This window comes from Diadema antillarum, unplaced genomic scaffold (genome assembly GCF_040938485.1).
Source record: "Diadema antillarum isolate AM-2024a unplaced genomic scaffold, OU_Dant_1.0 seq00000980_RagTag, whole genome shotgun sequence".
In the NCBI taxonomy this organism is placed as follows: domain Eukaryota; kingdom Metazoa; phylum Echinodermata; class Echinoidea; order Diadematoida; family Diadematidae; genus Diadema; species Diadema antillarum.
Genome location: NW_027271820.1, coordinates 472,494 through 492,420, shown reverse-complemented (window position 1 = coordinate 492,420; position 19,927 = coordinate 472,494). Strand labels below are relative to the sequence as shown.

General features: G+C 37.5%; 1 protein-coding gene across 1 annotated transcript; it reads right to left on the bottom strand.

Annotated features, from left to right (window-relative positions):
• Nucleotides 1-6,323: 6,323 nt before the first annotated feature.
• On the bottom strand, nucleotides 6,324-19,682 carry LOC139742114 (eukaryotic translation initiation factor 3 subunit H-B-like). The gene is made up of 7 exons (XM_071652685.1): nucleotides 19,620-19,682; nucleotides 14,781-14,937; nucleotides 13,620-13,787; nucleotides 11,151-11,250; nucleotides 9,596-9,742; nucleotides 8,462-8,597; nucleotides 6,324-8,009 (listed from the first exon to the last, which is right to left on the bottom strand). Exons 1-7 carry the CDS (start codon nucleotides 19,674-19,676, stop codon nucleotides 7,791-7,793), a joined length of 984 nt encoding a protein of 327 aa, XP_071508786.1. The 5' UTR covers nucleotides 19,677-19,682; the 3' UTR covers nucleotides 6,324-7,790.
• Nucleotides 19,683-19,927: the final 245 nt, after the last annotated feature.

Sequence of the window (19,927 nt, the reverse complement as noted above, 5' to 3'; positions counted from 1 at the left end):
GAAGGACACATTTATGTCGACCCAATTGTGTATCGGTGGTGCGTCTAACTGGAGAGGTATCAAACTGTTCGGTACGGAGTCTATCTTCTGTCTGATCTGATATTCCGTCCCTCTCCAATACTATGTAGTCTATAGAAGCCTTTAGCGAGTTAGAACTGACATCTTTGTATGAAATGATCGATTCATACTGTAATGATTGCTATTCTGCAGTTGCCTTCCACTATTGGACACTTAATTTTGTTTGGGGGGGGGGGGAATGAAATCACAGGGTAAATTAAATTTTACTTTGAACAGTGCAATTAAACGATGATCACCGGGAGGTCGCAACGTGACTGATACAAACAACGTCACGATCTCGTGCTACGTAAAAAAAAAACCCAAAAAAAACTGACTTTTTAGTTAAAAGATCATATGTTCATGATAAGAGAAAGGTACTAGGTACCTAATTTATGCGAATTGCATAACAAATAGGAAAACATTGGCAAAGAAGCATATACGAAAACAGGCCGGAATGGTGCAATATATCAATCAACTAACTTGTACTTCTTCTGTTAACTCCAGATAGAACTCGTATTCATCATACATTCCAGGTTGATTGCAAAATTAGTATAACTTTATTTGTAATAGAAAACAGCCCTCTGCTTCGAGATTCAGGCAGATTTGCCTGTACAGGGCTTGATACATTTTTTTTTAAATGCTGCTTTGTATATGATTTGTTCATGGCTACTGCTCAAATTGCTTGCGATAATGTCATTGGGTATCGTAGGTACTTCGGTGTTGCATGAAGATTTCGTTTTATGTTGTATTCTTATGTGCAATATGTAGACTTAGCACAAAACTTTGTTATCTGTCGGTGCATTCTTTACTATGTATTTCTTTGATGTTAAAACATGTTAAGAAATGTCAGTGTACTCAAGTTATCTCTCATCGGAATGACTCAGGCGGTTTTTTAATTAACATCGTGTCTGCATAGGCAGAACCAACTAGCCTAACCGTCTGTATGTCGTTCGTAGGAAACGACATCGTCATTCTGATTACAGACGTAAAGTACCATATCTTATTGTCTCATTATATTTACCAGTCATTACTGGTCAATGATTGATTGCTGCAGTAAAGCAATTTGATCAGAGAAACCGCAAACGTGTGCTAATGTTTGACAAAAACTTGTTGTATTCTTGGCAAGAAGGTTGTAGCATAATTTCCTTGCCTGACGGGCAAAACACAGCTATCAATCTTTGCCTTCTTGAAATGTAGCTAGACTGTAGAACTGCAACAATTTTGTTGAGTCACTCTTTTATGGGCTTAGTTCTACTTGTAGATAAGTAGTTCAGTTGTAGATCTCAGTAGTCTTTGAGGTAGTTTAGGCATGTTAGGTTTGAAGGCAGTTAAGCGGTATGAGTACAGTCGGAAAGAAAGGTGTCACAAAGTGAGGTAGAAGGCTTTTTTTTTGTCCAACAATGTTCGAAACCATTCACACAATAATAAACTGACAAAGCTTGCAAGCAGTGAAGAATATACCGGAGTAAATGATTATATAGCACGACCCCACACGTCGTAACAATTATTATACGCTTTTACAAGACAAAGACATTTTATAAGGCTGTGCAGAGATTGGAGTTATTCTTTCGCAGTCATAATACTCTCGCTCCCCGAAGCCGCCTTCCACCCACGATTGATGACTAATGTGCAATTTGTGTTTATATGGCGATGGTGTTTAAAGGTGAAGTAATTATATTGCGTGAGTGCGGGAAACCCAATGCTAGCTGCGTCATGTGACGGTTGTCATGGGGATGAGTTTGTCGTCATGACAACACTTCATCGTCACCAGCGATGCTTGTTACAGCGTACTGATTGCCATACACTGCCAGGAAAATATATGTAGCTTAGAGGGGAAAACCCCTTGTAGTTCGTGGTGATTTCTAAATGTTAAACATTGTTTGTCTGCATCATGTCAGATGAATTCATTCTGTTGCTGGTAGAAGCAAAACAGGACTATGCACGTGCAATCTATTATGTAGACTAGCGGATATATTGATTTGACATGAAGATAATATGCATCTTTTGGTGAGTGCAAGTGATATGCTCTCATGCCGAGCTTTTATTCATCGGCCAAGATCACTGGCACCAAACATGACTACGTTTTGTATGGGGAAACTATTGATAATACAGAACGAGTGATATACTGTACCAAATGAAATAATGTTATAACTTTATTAAATATTCTAGTAGAGATATGTGATGATAATTGCCGGCAGCCCAGAAAATTTTCTGGACTGTTCAGGGGAGAGAATCGGCCCTCTTAAAGCTATCATGTTGTCTTGAAAGACTGGGATGATATTGTACAACAGAGACTGTAATGTGGTGTTACGGTGATTTCGGAAACATGTAAATATTATGTCATTTGTGTTATTGTATTTAAACATCTTTGTTTGCCAAAAACCCTGGCAGCCTCGATTTCGAGTGAACGCAATGTGCAACATCATAATAACAAGAAAAATGGAAGTCTTGATAGTAGCTGTAGTTCTGCACGCCGAGAGACGCGAGACGTCATCAGCTGAGTTTAGCTGACAATGACTGGTTCCTCTCCGCCTCCTGAGGGCGTGCTTGTATCATAGTTTAGTCCCTTCACTGTAATCTTCATTATGAGTACACTGTAGTTTAGGAAACATCATTGCATATTATTCATTAGCATCATTAGACTGGCATGTAAATATCGTAAACCAGGTTGTACATGTTTGTAAAGTGACACATCACTATGAATTTCATTCACTGCATATTGATGACTGACTTTCTCTGTTTGAAAGCAAGCTTGTTTAAACCCTCCCTTGATCGATACTAATTCTATCTTTCACAGTTCTATAGGCAATCCACACTAACCTCATCTATTCTTACCATTATTTATTCTCTCACTTTGCACCTGCACATCATTGACCATCCTCACTGCACCATATTTCTTGCATCTTGTTAACCCACTTTTCACCACACAAAATATTCTACGAAAACATTCCTGCACCCATTAGAGAGAAAAGAATGAATATGACATATCCAGGCTCTCCGTGATAATATCATAAAAGTTGCAATGGAAACCATGAACAAGTTCAACTCTTTGGCATAGGAAGAAAAGGACAGGCCCTTTTATTTTTAGGAAGAAAAACATAAAAGAAAATACAGACACCAATGACCTGTCAGATCTCCATGAACAGGCCAACATGGAACTAAATGACAATTCAACAACGACAAGAAGAACAAACAGACAAACATGCTCAAGAGTCTGTCCCCTTTCCTTTGGTGAAAATAATCTTCTTGTGAAAAACCTCTTCATTGTCTGCATTCTTGAAAGCCATTAAACAACCAATGTGCAAAATGACAGAGTATTTTTAGTGTTTTTTAAACATATTAAACTGATTTTAGCAATTATGATACATCTTTGATTGAATGAAACAGGATACTTTATTAGCCATTTAGGATACTCTAATAGCCATTTAGGCCCTACCTGTTTTGGGATAAAGGTTCACTAACATGTTATACTAACACGCACTTGCACCAAATATTTATTCCTGCACCCTTTTGCTGTCAAGTAGCTTAGCGATAACACACGCGATGTGTGTTATTCGGTAGAATATAGATCATCATTCCTTCTTTCAGCATACTAACATTATTTAACCCACCTCTTCCCACAAACAGGTCAGTATGACCTCTGTTTGAAGCTCACATTCTCTAATTTGTACATTTGCTGTAGTTTTGTACTATATACTGTATCAAAATTAGTATCTGAATGTATTTTGGTTAGTGTCATGAAACAGCAGAATGTTAAATGCATTTGGCAGTCTTGAAATATTGTTGCCAATGTCTTACAATTTGTACATAAATATTGTTCTGAATTTTGGATGCACTATTGTGTTGTTACAACATGCACACCTATTTAAGTATCAACCGATTAAAGCTGCACACAAATTGTTTGTATACTAAATACATATCAATGTCTGCTACTTTAGACAGCTTTATGTGTCAACTTCTATTCTTATTTTCATGTTCTGTATTATGGGAAATTTAGCAACTTTGTACACAGAAACAATGTAGTTTTACCAAATCTGTGAATCAAAAGTAATATATTTTGTTTGTCAGCTTAGTTATTGATTTACTACAATTAATGTTATTATCTCAAAAGTAATATAATGTGAGTTATAATTTATGTTATTACATCTCCATGTCATAAAAATAATAGATGGACTTTTTCAGACAGAATACAACCAGTATATTAGTCCTGACAATGTTCACTTATGCTCTGCCAATCTAGGGGTGTTTACAGTATAGCACTCAACCCAATCTGAGTGTAGTGCATTCTGGTTTTAATTTATGCTTTGGTTCAAAGGTCCTTCTACTAGTTCTGGCACATTGTATTTTGGCATTAATCATGTGGGAATCACTTCACTTGTCTACACTGTCTACTTTCATCAGTTCAGTCAGAATGCATTAAAATCACAGCAAAGAAAATGCACTGCAGTTGTCTGGATATTTGGTGTTTTTGTGTGAGTATGTTAAACATTGTAAGGATTTTATTAATATCTATAAGTAGAGACATACGTATGCAAAAGATATAACACAGTCTCTCGTACTTGCACACACACATAAAAAAAAAACAACAAACCACCAAAACCTACACACAAACCACATATCAATGAATATGCATGCATACATATATGCATACAGAAGATGCAAACGGCTATAACCAACATAGGGCATTATGAACGCCAGTTTTGGCTTGCATGTGTATGTTTGAGTGCTTGATGGTGGTGTTGTGGGAAATAAAAATTCATAAGGAGACTCAATTTTTTCTTTGGATCATTGCAACAGCCATAAAGGACTAGTTTAAGCAATATTCAGTGTATCATTTTTACTTATTTGCATATGATATTCTGTTGCATTTTCGGACCTTGTTCAACAAGCTGTGCTTTACATAGGTCCCACACAATATTCTATGTATACACAAACCTGCTTCAACCTATGTGTATGTGTGTGTGTGTGTGTGTGTGTGTGTGTGTGTGTGTGTGTGTGTGTGTGTGTGAGGGTGTGCATGTGTGTGTTTGGGTTTCGGGTTGAGTAAGGGGCAGGTTGAGTAAGGGGCAGGTTGAGTAAGGGGCAGGTTGTTGGGACTGGGACTTGATTTTCGGAGTGGATGATTGTTGTAAATTTTAAAGATATTGCGGTATGATTGATTATTGTAGATCCCCTCTTCATGGAATTCCTAGATCCACCCCTGCACTTCCACAGTTCATAAGAATAGGTAATGCTGGCTAAGCACACTACACATACTTCATTCCTAGGAAAAGTTCAGCATTCACTGCTGTAGTGAATGAACGTCACACCCATCAAACCATATCTCACAAGTTAGTGTGTACTCATGTATCTCCTAACAGGAGAGTACTGACCACTGCTCCTGTCTTTCTAACATCACCCAATAAAAGTTGTGTCCAAAGAGAGCATGATGTATGTCTAGGGGAAACTCAGGACTTAGCATTCTTCTCAAACTGCACCAGTCCTGGTAAACTGATTCTACATAAATATATACGTGTATGTGTCGGACTGCATGTTGTGATTTGTCTCTATGTATTGCTCTTTGCTATCATGTCTACCCTCCCAACCTCAAATTTTTGAACACTTAAATTCATTACAACACAAACATTCCAGTACACTGATCACAGAAGTTGAGTCTTTACCACCTCCCTGTATGGAGCAAGCCCAGTTCATGTCTATCACAAGCACAACTTATATCAACTGCACACCTACATTTGTCAGTGCATCTGGCAACAAACTCACACAATGAGAAAAGACCAGACAGTTTTACTGTGCTAAGACTATGAGGAAAATACCATTTATTGGCCAATGAATGACTTCCGCATTATCCCCCCGCCTCCAGTTATGGTGCACACTGAGAATGCTGTAGCAATTCACAAATGTACATGGGTCATATGGATTCATGGATTCACACATACCACTATTTTGACAAACTATAGTGCAGAGTACATGCACTTCAATGGTGTGGGATCATCAAGGACTGCATATGGAGAGAATGCAAAAAAGAAAAAAAAAAGAGCAAAACATAAACAGGAAAAATGCTACTTGCCATATTACTTTTACAAGAATTTCATGTGTTTCTTTTTTTGAGCAAGATCTAATTCCTTGTCACCAATATTCACTTCAGCTGTTCTCACTTGTAAGTGGCACAATGCACATGAGTCTATGGAGGAATATTATGTAACCATGTCTGTATCCTCTAACAGGTAGTACCGCACTACCACTAACCTCTTTATAAGGAGTTATCTTGTACAGCACTGTAGCTGCTTTCAACTGAACAAGTATTGGTACAAGTATTCGTACTGAATGTTATGCTGCCTTTGAAGTTATGTTGAAAATGAGAATATTTGCTACCAGCAAAAATAGATTTTACAGATATATTACAAAGTATTTCCACCCAGGACAAATTTCTATTTTTCACATATTGCTTGGGAGCATACATCATAAATGTAATTGTGAATATCAAGCAACTGTGCAAATAAAAAGGAAATTGTTTTCTGTGAACTCCACAAGCATTGCCAGTGACCAGTGGCTTGAGGCTGTTGTTTCTCAGGTTAATGCTGACTGAGACATCTTTCTACACATAAACTTTCCTCCCAAAAATCAAAGGGCTGTAATTAGACAAAACAAATAAATATTTTTCTTCTCCTTGACATACAGCCAAGGATCATCTGATGAATGAGATTCCATCTGAGTCTTGCATCAAACCTCACATTAATGACAGAAAAGTATGAATTACACTGGGATTAAGATGCAGATACAGTATACAGTTTCAGAAGAAACGAACATATTTTCACAATCCCCTCCCCTAAGTTTCTTACTTCCTCCTCAAAACAGCACCAACAAACTTGACCCAGATTCTGGGAGCTCTCCATACAACAACAAATTTACAGTTTGAAATGAAACTGTTATGCTTACTAATACTTCACGAATTGGGACTCTTTATAGTTTCTTCGGAGGGTAAATTAAGAACCACAATGAGAAAATGAGGTACAGTATGTACTGCAGTGCACTCCCGTTTTAACCCTATATCTGGCTACGGCGTATGTGACCTTTTAACGAACAAGGTTAAAACGAAATTCTGGTTACAATGAAATAAACATTAAGGCCGCAACATTATTGGCTCTATAAATTTTTATTGTTTATTTGTTCGTTTATAACAAAATTTCGTTATAACGAAAGAAAATTGGCAGTCCCGAGGACTTTGTTATAACAGGAGTCCACTGTATCCCTTTTCATGAGAAAAGTTACTGACATTATAAAGCACATTTCTGTTACTGCAGGCAATAGTTTACTTTCACTATATTTTACTTGTGAAATCTGTGAAAATGAAACATCACAAGTATACCACACATACAATACATTTACCATAGGTTTACCCCTCCCTCACCTGGTGATGCAATCAATGAATAGTCTTGGGACAAAATGGACCATCCTAAGACCATACGTGAGCAACTGAACACTGTCATACAACAGTAGTGTACAGCTATTGCAAGATATCTGTACAGTAGAATGTCATCAATAGCCAACAACTTTCATGCATGATGAAATGGACTATTACAATGAAGGGCTTTGTTTGGTCGTAGACCATGAAGACATGGCATAAATGACACACTGGGGTCAAAGTTCATTGCTGAAATCTTTTCATTCTTATGAACCACTCACACAAAGGGGTCAAAGTTCATTGCTGGAGTTTTCTCATTCCTATAAACCACTCATGAGGATGGGCTGGGCTGGAGACCATCAGCCATGAAGAGCTTGCCAAAGCTCTGGGAGGCGAGGTGCTTGACCTCAGTGCAGTAATTTTTCATCTGGCCAGCCAAGAGCATGGTGTCTAGACGTGAAGGCATGGTAGGAGGCTTGAAGAGTTTATTGAGGTCTTCATCTGGAAGAGGTGCCTCTCCTCTAGCCTCACGGGCTGCATTCTCTTGTTGCTGTGTTTGTGACAGAGTGAAAGGAATTGAAGTCACAATGTTACTCTGGTGACGGGTGGCTGCCAATTCTGCTTCACACTGATGAAAATTTCGAACTTTTACATCAACAAGATCACATCCTCTATCAAATGCAACACTTCATTGTAAGTAAGATTTTAAACCAGATGCCACACAATCCTGAAATGGCTCTCATGTAATCCATCTCTCCTCTCACCTTCAAGGGAAGAAATGTATAAACACATTTTGGTCCATCAGGTTTTAAGCACACAGATAGTTACATCCACCAACTCTTGAACAATTAATATGAATGAACCTGTTACTTTGCTCATTACTACAAAAAATATGGTTCAATAATATTTGAATGATCAAAGATACACAAGCCTACTGGCTACACAAGCCTACTGGCTTCACAAACACAAAGGAATATTGAAAGTAGAGGAACACCAGCTCACCCTTTTGTGAATGTGTGCCTGCTTATTCTGCTGTGTTTTGCCCAGGGCCCGCTGGTAGTTTACAAACTTGTTGGTGTCTTGCCACAGTTCATCAACCTGGTCCATCAGCAGCTCAACATTCTTTTCAAGAAGGGTTCTGATATTCAATAAGTAAAAAACATGAGTTTTGTGTGAATATAATCCCATCAGATTTGAAACAATAGAATCTTTCAATCTTAACAAATGCTTAGCTTTGACATGAAATGAGTAACATAGTGTTTATCAAATGGTTTTCTTCTCTCCTCTGAAGAATGATTGCTGATATAAAAATAAATGTCATGATGCAACAATAACTCAGCTTATACTTATAGTTCTACTCACAAATCAAGGAGCAATATCTCCAAAATAATACACTGAAATTTCACTCTCCAAAGCAATATGTTGACAAACTGGCTGGTCGAGGGTGAGGAATCACAAGATCACTACATAAAAATGAATGATACTATGTTTGGTTAATTCAGCAATTCAACTACTGGATAATGTATTTTGTCATGAAAGACTATTCCTACTTGGAAGAGAACAAGTAGCATCATGAATGTCAGTATGTTACACTCCTGAAACAAATCAGGGTGATTCTTACAATTTGTGTGTAAGTAGAAGAGGGTTATTCATTTGTGGAGCAAACTGCCTTTCTGATTAAAAAAAAAAATCTAAATCTAAATATTGATTAAAAATGAAAAGAAGCATCTCAAACACTAAATGTTTGATGTGAGTATTCATGTAAATAGATGCTCAAGGCATGATCTCTTAAACCCTGCATTCAGTTGGTGAGGACTTGATTTAAATCTTACATCAGTCAGTATGGAACTTGTAGTAACTTAACCCGTTGAGGACGAGTCCCGAGTATACTCGGGCAGGGGTCTATGGGAAATGCATGTTGTAGCAAAATCAGTCCGTCCTCAACGGGTTAACAAGGGGATTCTGGGTTAAATCTCTTTGTATCTACACATCCTGTCTGTAGTATTTCTTTGACAAACTTCATTGAGAATAACATTTATTTAGGAAGGTGGGATTTTACATGGTATAAGTACTCTAACACCACTTTACAGTCCACAATCCTCAACATCCAGTCTGCAATGGTAGATGATGTCTTACCCTGTGGACAAACTGAGGAAATGTTCATCCCCGGGACTGGATAGTCCATCCAGTTCACAGAGGAGAGCATTCACCAGATAGGAATTCTTGATCACAATGGGAATCTCCTCAAACAGCTTGTCAAAGCTCAGTCCAGATTTCCTTATACTGTTTGAAATATTAATATGAATAAAAACATGGGGTAAAAGTACATGCTACACAGTACATATGACACACACACACACACACACACACACACACGCACACACACACACACACACAAGTACATAGTATACATACATACATGCACACAAATGAGTCAATGCTGAGGAACATATAAAAGGAAAATGGTGCCCAAGCAAGTTTGATGTGTGGCAGCTGTCATTTTACTATGGATTGGTGTATCAATCTAAACTCTAGTCAGTCTAACATAAAACATATGTTTGTTTCAATAGTGTGAACACGGTATTTTATACAAAGTGTGAACACGGTATTTTATAAAAATTACGATATTTTCCTCACAATATTTCATGTATGATTTATAACGCTATTATATTAAGTCAACTTCAATATGGAAACATTGCTTGGGCAAATACATCAAATTATTCTATGGTCAGACTTTTCCGTCTGCAGAAGAAAGCAGTGAGAATTATATGTCACGCCAATTATCTTGCCTCCACTAAACCTCTTTTTATGAAATGTAATGTTTTAGATATTTTTGAATTGAACAAATATATTATTGGTGTATTCATGTATTTCTGTTTTAAAAATTGTATTCCCCCAAGTCTTTCTTCCTTGTTTCAGTTAAATAGTGCTATTCATTCGTATTGTTTGAGAAATCCTCTGAATTATCATTTACCTCTTAATAAAACAAATATTGGTTTATATTCTTTTTTTCTATAGAGGACCTTTAATTTGGAATAACTTGCCACAGCCAATTAAAATGAGTCCATCTTTAAATGTTTTTAAACAAAGATTTAAATTATTCTTATTGGAAAAAGAAAAGTAATCTACACATTCGGGTATTACTCTGTGTTTGTTTGTTTTTGTCTCTATGTGTCTATTGTAGAATATGTATTTTCAATCTCTTTGGTTTTAATATCTATGCACATTTATTTGTACGACTTAATATGACTTTTATTGTAAATGCTTTTGTTATGGTGGCAGCTGCTTATAAAACTTTGTTTTTCTTGCTGTCTCCACATTCTGTTAAATTTTTATTGTCAATTTGAATTTATTTATATACCTTGTCTGAATGGTTTTTATCTGTTTGAATGAAATAAACGCAAATTGAATTGAATTGAATTGAATTGAACACATAGAGTGACTTGTTACCATGTTATTAATCAAGTGACTTGTTATCATGTTATTAATCAAGTCAATGACATGAAAGTTGAGCTAACTGTTAGCTCTGATTGGCAACAACTGATCTATCATCAAAGTGCTCTGAGCTCTTCTCATTGTTGGTATGGAAATCACTTTACAGTAAGTTTGAATTGTTGTATGCTAGTGTATGAAGCATTCCCACCCACAACACCACCATCATCCTAACCTAGCTGAATATTGGTTGACTTACCTCTCTAATGAGAACTCCATGTCCTGGTACACTGCCATAGTCTGCTCGGTCAGTCTGTACGCTTTTAGACTCAAACTAGCCTTGGAAGTTTTGACAGGATCTATGCATTTAGAGCACACAGTACAAAACACAAATGCTATGACAATGCCAGATCTTCAATTCCTGTTCCACAATCAGCCATATTCTCTTTGACATGAAGTAATATAATTACCTGAACTGGTAGAAATTTATTTCCCATCAAATGCAAAGTAAGTGTTGGTTTGTACAGCTGATCAGCATACACTGTACAGCCTTGAAAAACTGCTCCATGCATGGTTCAAACTTGTGATTGCAGATTGAATGTCCTCTCTCATCCATTACATGTTGACTTCTACTGATATGAATAAGTCTTCAAATCAACAATTAAAAATATATACATGTATATTTTGTAAAACAAAATATGTATCACAGGCTTCAAATCATAGTATTTGTTTTTCTTTTTTTCCCCTGCATCCTCTATTCAAAACTCCACCCCTAAAACAAACAAACGAATAATGATCATTTTTTTTTTTTGTCCCTTAAAGGAGATGGCTAGTAAATGATCAGTGGGAATCAGCAGGAATGCTGGGGGTTATTGTTCCAATCCTTGTGGGATTCAATTAAGAGTTGTGTACATTATTTATCTATTGTTGTGTGAAAATCATTTGCTTCAGAATGGTCTCATATCTAAGTAATGTGCAGTTTAATGTTTCCAGGTTAGCATGCCTGTACAGTGACGGGGCATTAAACTGCACATTACTTGAATATGAGACCATTCTGAAGCAAATAATTTTCACACAACAATAGATATATAATATACTCTCAAATGAATCCCACAAGCATTGGAACAATCATCCCCAAGCATTCCCACTAATTTCCACTGATCAGAACTAGCCATCCCCTTTTAAATGTCACCAACAGTAACATCAGGCAATACAGTGCACTCCCGTTATAACGAAATGCTCGGGACCGGCAGTTTTCTTTCGTTATAACGAAATTTCGTTATAACAGAACAAATACAATATGTAACGAAAACAAGAAAACCATGTATGTATATCATATTCTGTTTGCTGAATACTCATCATACACTGGAAAGCTATGTGAAATGTGATGGGATAACTGTATCACAATAATAAACGCAAGTTCCCCTCAGAAACTGTGCGTGACACAAAGAGCGAATACACAGTGGTGTGAAGCGTTCATCCATGCAGAAAAGCTATAAATGCTTGTTCCGCTACGAATTTTCGAAAGCAATTCGCATTTCGTTATAACGGAGCACATTTCTTTTGTTTTTCTTTGTCTGTGGCGCTCGGAAAAGACTTCGTTATAACGGAAATTTCGCCATAACCGTGTTCGTTATAAGCGAATTTTTCTACCATAGACTTTAATGGTGATAATTTTGGGACCAGAAGATTTACTTCGTTATAACGAAATTTCGTTATAACCGTGTTCGTTATAACGGGAGTGCACTGTATAAGCATCACAGTCCCTAATGTTTTGTACCTTGCAAAATATACAAACTCACAATAACAAGGCAGGTCTCTTGGAATAACACCTCAAAACCTTGCAATTATGGTGGTTTACCTCAAGTCAATTAAATTAAAAAACCTACACATGTCTGTCCTATCAGTACATCTCTCACAGATTCAAATGAAAGCAGCCACTGAACATAAAATAAAAGTTCACAACTTTGATAGTACATTGTGACCGTGCACCACAAAACCAACAAAAAGTTGCACTCACTGATTTTGTGTAAGGACTCAAATAAAATGAGATAGGTCATCTTAGTCAATCTTGAATTTTTCATATTTTATGAAAGAGAAAGAATTTATCTCCATCACAGTACAGTTTGGGATCATTAAAAAAAAAGAGAAAATTGTATTTTTAGCAGTTTGTCCCGGGCATCTTCCTTTATTTCAAAGAATGGTGTGCTTACACGTGTAGGTGTGTCTTAGGCGTGTCCCCTCTTCATTTCTTAAAAACCCTAAACACACTCTTCACTTTCAACTCTAATACCCTTTGAAAGGGTGATGCTAAAGCCTTGAAAGTGGGTATTATTCATGGTTAGAATGTGTTACTAGAGCATGATCAATTTCAGCTTTATCTATAGTAATCCCTTCATTATTTACGTTGTGGAGTTTCACATCCCATTTACTGTCCCATTATTGCATACAGTAGCTAGTACGGCTTGGCAAGATAAAGCACTTGAATAGACCCTATACTGTAGAGTCTCTTTTCTCAGTAAACATTTTTCCACAGTATATGTATGTGTGTGTGTTTTCTGATATTTAGATGGGCTGGAAGAGACCATATGAACTGAATTATACACCATTTAAAGCTTAAAGTCTTGTTTTTTTCTCTAAACACGTTCGTAACTAAAAATTCATGTCTGGCAACTTTTTGTTGGTTTTGTGGTGCAGGGTCACATTTACTAGTAAATGCCATACTCACCATATATAAGGACAACTGACTCTTCAATTGAGTGCTGGTAGTTATACTGTGAGTCCAGAAGTGCCTTTGTGAGGAATGTGCCAAACTTTGTAGACTGATACCATCCAACGTGAAGATGATCAATGTTGACATGCCGTAAATTCCTCATCATCTCCATCTGGTATTGAACTGGTCAAATACAATACAATTCGATGTGACTTCATTTGACAAAAAACATGGTTCATCTATGTTCCAATTCAAGGTCATTGTGAGAAATGTCCAAAGACATTAAGCATGCCTTCAAAACCTGAAATTCAATAAATCACAATGAATGTGAAAACACACAGCAAACACACTACCAGCTGGTGTCCATAAGGATACCAGTACAAGGTTGAATAAAGCTTCTTATTTCCAGATAAAAAATTCTTATTATATAGAAATAGTTGACAGGTATGAGTGCAGTAGGTTTGAAGATGGTCTACTCAAAGCTAGTGGGAGGCAGATGAGAGTGAGATGTTTACTGCTGGTTACCACACATAGGTCCTAAACCTGACGAAATCTGGTTCACCATCTTCGAAATTCAAGGCAAATTTATATCTTGGTTTTTGTTGTCTGATTCTAAAATGTTTCTCTCACAATGAGTGATGGACAAATACGCAGGAATAAGTGCCTGAGAGTAACTGGTATGTGTCTTTTACAATGCCTCAAGTTACTGTAATCCTTAATACGCGTACCACAGAATTTAGAGGGTTTTTGTGCCAGTTTGGTGCTACAACTTGCGAATCTAATACACAAAAATATGATCTCTGATCCTGACATGAATGTGACATGCAAGTGTACCATTACATGTACTGCAACTGGTACGCAGTACACACAATCCATTCTAAACAAAGTGCGAGATGATACAGTCCAGTAAGCCTTGGCATGCCTACTGAGTGTATGGACAAGTGCACTCCCTGATTTCTCTGTCCATTGCTGTACTTCATGATCACAAATTTAACCACTCAAGAAATTGTCCGGGAGCTTCAATTCTGAAAATTTAGGTACATTATATATAAGGCACTATACAGTACTCACTGCAAATGTCATTCATCTATCAATATCAATGTCTTAAGATAGCATGAATGACTATGATTGCAGCTTCCTGGTACCATGAAATTTGTTCAGTGACTTGATACTGACCATCATCAAATTCTTCTTCATCAGCCTGCTTGGGAAAGGGGAAACAATTTGTGATCTCTAGTGTGTCCCCCTGGACCAGGCCTAGCAGCACTCCCTGCACAATCTCCCCTTCACTGCCACCCTCCTCTTCGCAGTGCTTGATAATCTTAAGAACCACCTGAAATAAAAACATGCAGAGAAAAGAAAACAACATTAAATCAGGCCTTCTGGGACCATTGTGATATTTTCGCTGAAGACACTTACAAGTAGTTTTCAGACTGAAAGTATGTAAGAGAAAGATTCTGGAACAATGACCCTCTTGAAAGTGTTTTCATGAAGCTGCAGGCAGGCAAACCACACATCTTCATTTTGAAGTTTGATTATGGATTATATAATAATTTGTCTATCATTACTTCTTTTTTTTTGGTCCATCTAAGGCATATCTACAATGTATGAAAGTGAATAACCCCTGCTTCATAAGGTGATATAAAAAACTACCAACAGATCAAAGCACATAAGAAAGAAAAGAAAGAGACAAGTATAGAATGAGCTACCCAACTTGGCTAGATTCTAGTGTTTAAATCAGGCACTAGATCCCAATTTCCCCAATCCAGAAGTAACTCCAGCTGCTCAACAAAATTACAACAAAGACAATCTACCTATTGAATTTTGTAAAAATGACTATGTTTCCTTTCTCAACAGCATACCCAATGCCCCCTTGCTCAACCTATATAATGTCTCCCCTTGTTAAAACTGTAAGCCCTCATGGAGGATATCACACAGAAAGTGTACATGAGTCCCTTGCTTGGATATTGAGCAGCAAGAGAGATAAAATAAAAATTATCTCAAACAAACTAAAACATGTCCATTGAAGGTTGGAAAGCTCAATGATGTCTGGGAGGAAATTGATGATTAGGAACACGGGTAGCAAGGTATACAAAACTCGTTCAGAGCAGCATTGCAGCAAGCACTGCAATTGATTTGAATGTGGTGACCTCAAAATGACCCAGCAAGTTCTTCTATGGTATCTTTAAAGAGATACTCTTTTCCGCATTTCTCTCAGTTTGTACAAAGTTGCAGTACTGATTGATTGAGGTTGTGGCTGTTTGTGTTGTGTGTGTGTGTGTGTGTGTGTGTGTGTGTGTGTGTGCATGAAAGAGGATTTCAAGTGAAAAATGTGGTAGTAAGACAAGGATGACAGAATACAAAGGGAAAGGCTAGGAAAAGGGGGAAAAGGAAATGAAAGATATATTAAACAGTTAAACCTAGAGAAAATAAAACAAAAGGTTTACAAAATAAAGAAAAAAAACTTAAAATAATTAGAAATGTTGCCATATATGGCGACTGGTATGCCTCCGCCATAATGCATGGTTCTCTGAATAGGTTTACGGATAGCACAATGTCTTGACAATGTGTGATGACAGTGTCACATAACTGGCAAAATATTAAAATGACAGGTTTGTCACAAATGCATTGAGTGTTCACTATCCTTGAACTAGGTTTATTTGGATGAATGGCTGTACTGTCTAAGACTGCAGGTATTTGGGGATTTGAGGAATTGTACCCAACTTTTGACCCTTTTATAAATTTAGAACTTTCACTTGACCTTTGACCTTTAGGCAAGAAACCTCTAAGAGAATCTGTATAGGGATATGCATACACTACTTGGTAAGTTTCAAGATAAAATCCTGCAGGCATTGCATAGATAAGAAAGAAATAATGACATTTTGATGAGTTGACCTTGACCTTCCACCCCTGACCTTTGACCCATGACCCCTAAATTCCCTACATGATCACTGCCAGTCAGTATGCATATATACCAAGTTCCATGAAGATACCTTGAAATATCTGTGAGATATGGAGAAAGTAAAATTTTAACATTTTCACATGATCTTTGACCCTTGACCGTTGACCTCATGACCTAACGCTCTCTCTGGGGAATTGTTATTTGGTAGTTCATGTATACACCAAGTTTCAAGAAAATACCTCTGGGCATTGCATAGATATATGGTAAATAGTAAAATTTTGAGCATTTGACCTTGACCTTTTGACCTTTGACCTTGAGCATGTGCACCAAAAAGTTGATAGGCACAACTTCGCCCACTCATACATATACATGCCAAGTTTCATTAGGATACCTCTCACAGTTTTTTAGATATGCTGTCCACAAAATTGATTACGGACAGAAGGACGGACGGACGGACAATCCAAAAACATGCCTCCGGCGACACTTTGTGGCGGAGGCATAAAAACTGGAAGGATAATGGAAGGAAAGAAAGAAGAGAAACTTGCATTATGAATAAAAGCAAGGGAGATATGAATATGTTTGAAAAGAAGGGAAGAAAGCAAAGAAAAATAAAGATTGAAAACAAAAAGTACTTGGTAGAATAATAAAATAAGAGATGACTCAAAAACTGGATGAAAGCAAAGATGACTAGGAAGGAAAGAAAGAACTATAATACAGGTTGACATGGAAATAAAAGAAATGATACATCAGAACGAAAGAGGATAGAAAGGAAAGGTAGCTGGAGGGAAAGACAACTCATGAAGGAAGCAAAGAACAATTAGGAAGTAAGATTAAATAGGAAATACAGAAAGTTAGACAACAGGAAACACATAAAGATATGATTGATATTGATTCTATTCGACTTTGGAGACTCAGAGGCAAGTATTTTAGGTTACTGAATAATTAGGGTGAGTTTGGGCATGCTTGTTTGGAGATCATTTGACGAGGAGGTGCCAAAGTACACTAGCGCCCAAAGATCTAAAACTCCTCCAGACAGACAGATTTTCTGTCTACTTGCCCCACATGCATGTTGCAACTTGCTCTACAACGACAAGAAAATCTGTCTGTTCCGAGGAGCATTTCATGTTTTTTTTTTTTTTTAAACTTTTACGGCTCTCCTCCAAAGATGGTGCTTTCCATGAAACCAGATGTAGCTACATTGTGTGCTTGTAGTCTCTGTGGAACATGTCCCTGACAAAATACAGATTGATCTTTTGGTTAACTAAGAGCTACATATTGTAGTACATTATATGCTGGGCCAGTTTACTGTATTCGCTGGTGATAAGGTTGCAGCGCCGGATAAGCAGCATTCCCACTTTGATGATGACAAATAGGAAAAAAAAACATCAAAAGGGTTTGTTCTGATTAAAACTTCCTTACTTCCTACATTATATTTCTGAGAAATTTTCTTATTTCTCCATTTTTTCTTTTCCTCGGCCAAGTCTTGCGTTAGCGGTTGTAGCTTCAAAACGGTCGACAGCATGCGTGAGTGTGTGCTTATACCACTTATATCTTTCTCTTTCTTTTCTATTTTTTTTTCCTGCCTTTATTTTCAGATGGAATCTATACCTAAATTTCCCTTTCCTTCCTATCACTCATTTCTTTGTGGTTTTCCTCTTGTCTAACTTTCTAAAATTCCTATTTAACTGTACTTTTTGCATTATCGTTCTTTGTTTCCTTAACGGGTTGACTTTCCCTCCATCTGTACAAGGGTCTTTCCTTTCCGTCCTCTCCAGTATCTTTTTAACTTTTTTTTTCCTAGCATTTTTAATAGGCTTTGTATTCTTTCCCCATTGTCTTACAATTACATTTTTCACAATCTTCTTTCATGCTCACACACAACACGAACAACCCCAATCCTCAATCAATTGCTACTGCGCCTCAGTACAAGCCGAGAGAAAGGCGGAAAAGTTTTACCTATACTAATCTGTCATGATCATAAATGCTACAGTGCGCAGCCCCATTACGCTATGCGTATTGGGGCTGCTGGTCGTAGTTATGGTCAACCTAACTGCGACAGCTGCCACATGAAGTGTGGCGGCTGCGCCGTTTTCGCATTAAAATCTTGAAGTTGTACAAAACAGGTGCCGTTGCGGCGCTATATTTCCTTAATTTTTCAACAAAAACTTCGCAGAATACTTAATGGGTCGATTAAACCTAAATGATTCCAATCGCTGACTGTTTGATGCATTTCATTGCTTATGATGCAGAAAATGTTGTCTTAAAAGGCAAATATCTTCAGCTCATCGATGTTGCGCGATGCTCACTAAAACTCACAATCACTTGCACATGCTCACAGCATGCATTCAGTGCAGCGCATCGACAGCTGTATTGCTCGCTACATGATGCATATATTCATTTCATTTTTCACCTTACATTGTATATGCACCGTGCGATGATGCATTGCTTGAGCATCCGTAACGTTGACGTCATTGTTCATGCATGCATAGATGCGTACTAATGGATATACACATTCAAAATGGCAGCAAGACTCTTTACTAGGTAGGGCAGGACGCTTAATACTTCAAAAAAATGTGGAAAATTTTGCAGTTTTCAGATAAATTGGTGAGAAGAACTAAGTCGATTGGGCAATATATATTTCATTTTTTATTGTCACTGGGTTTATGATAGAAATTTAGCCATGCTTTATTTGTGAAGTCGCCGCATGTGGCAAATAGGGATTTATTCGTGATTTTTGCTTCAGCTCAGATGCGGGGTAGCGTAGCCGCCAGTTGCAGGACCAAGGCGCGGTCTCCGGGGCGCTACGGTCAACCTAGCCCGACCAGACGCTGTATGTACGCTGTGCGAATACAGCTAAACCTGTCGCGACGCGACGTACCTACGTACAGCTCGCCAGCGACTGGGCTGTGAATAGTTACGGTCAACCCTACTCTACGCACGGCTGCAGCACGCCGTGCGACCATGTGGGTGGCCAGCAAAAGGTGAACATACGGAGAGAAAAAGAAAGGTTTGTCGCTAAGTGCTGTCATATAATACTGCAATGGAATACAACTACAAAATATCACTGGTTTCATGTTGTTACAAATTACAAATCACTAAAACAAAACACTTACCAATCCATCGATTTGCACTTTACACACAGGAGTCTCGAGAGTACTGTGAGTCGCCATTTTGAGTGATGTCTCGTTTCAGTAAGTGGGCGTGAGCTGGCGCTGTGCGCATTTTGATCGCACTGTGACTCTGCCGTAATTCAGTCCAATTCGGCAGTAATTTGTCTTGTTCAAATTTAATCCTTTTATTTCATTTATTCATTATGCCTATCGGCCATAAACTAGAAATTCTTCATGAATCAAGTGGCATACATAACCGCACATACATAGAGCATACATTCCAACGATGAAACACAAAAAATAATAAAAGA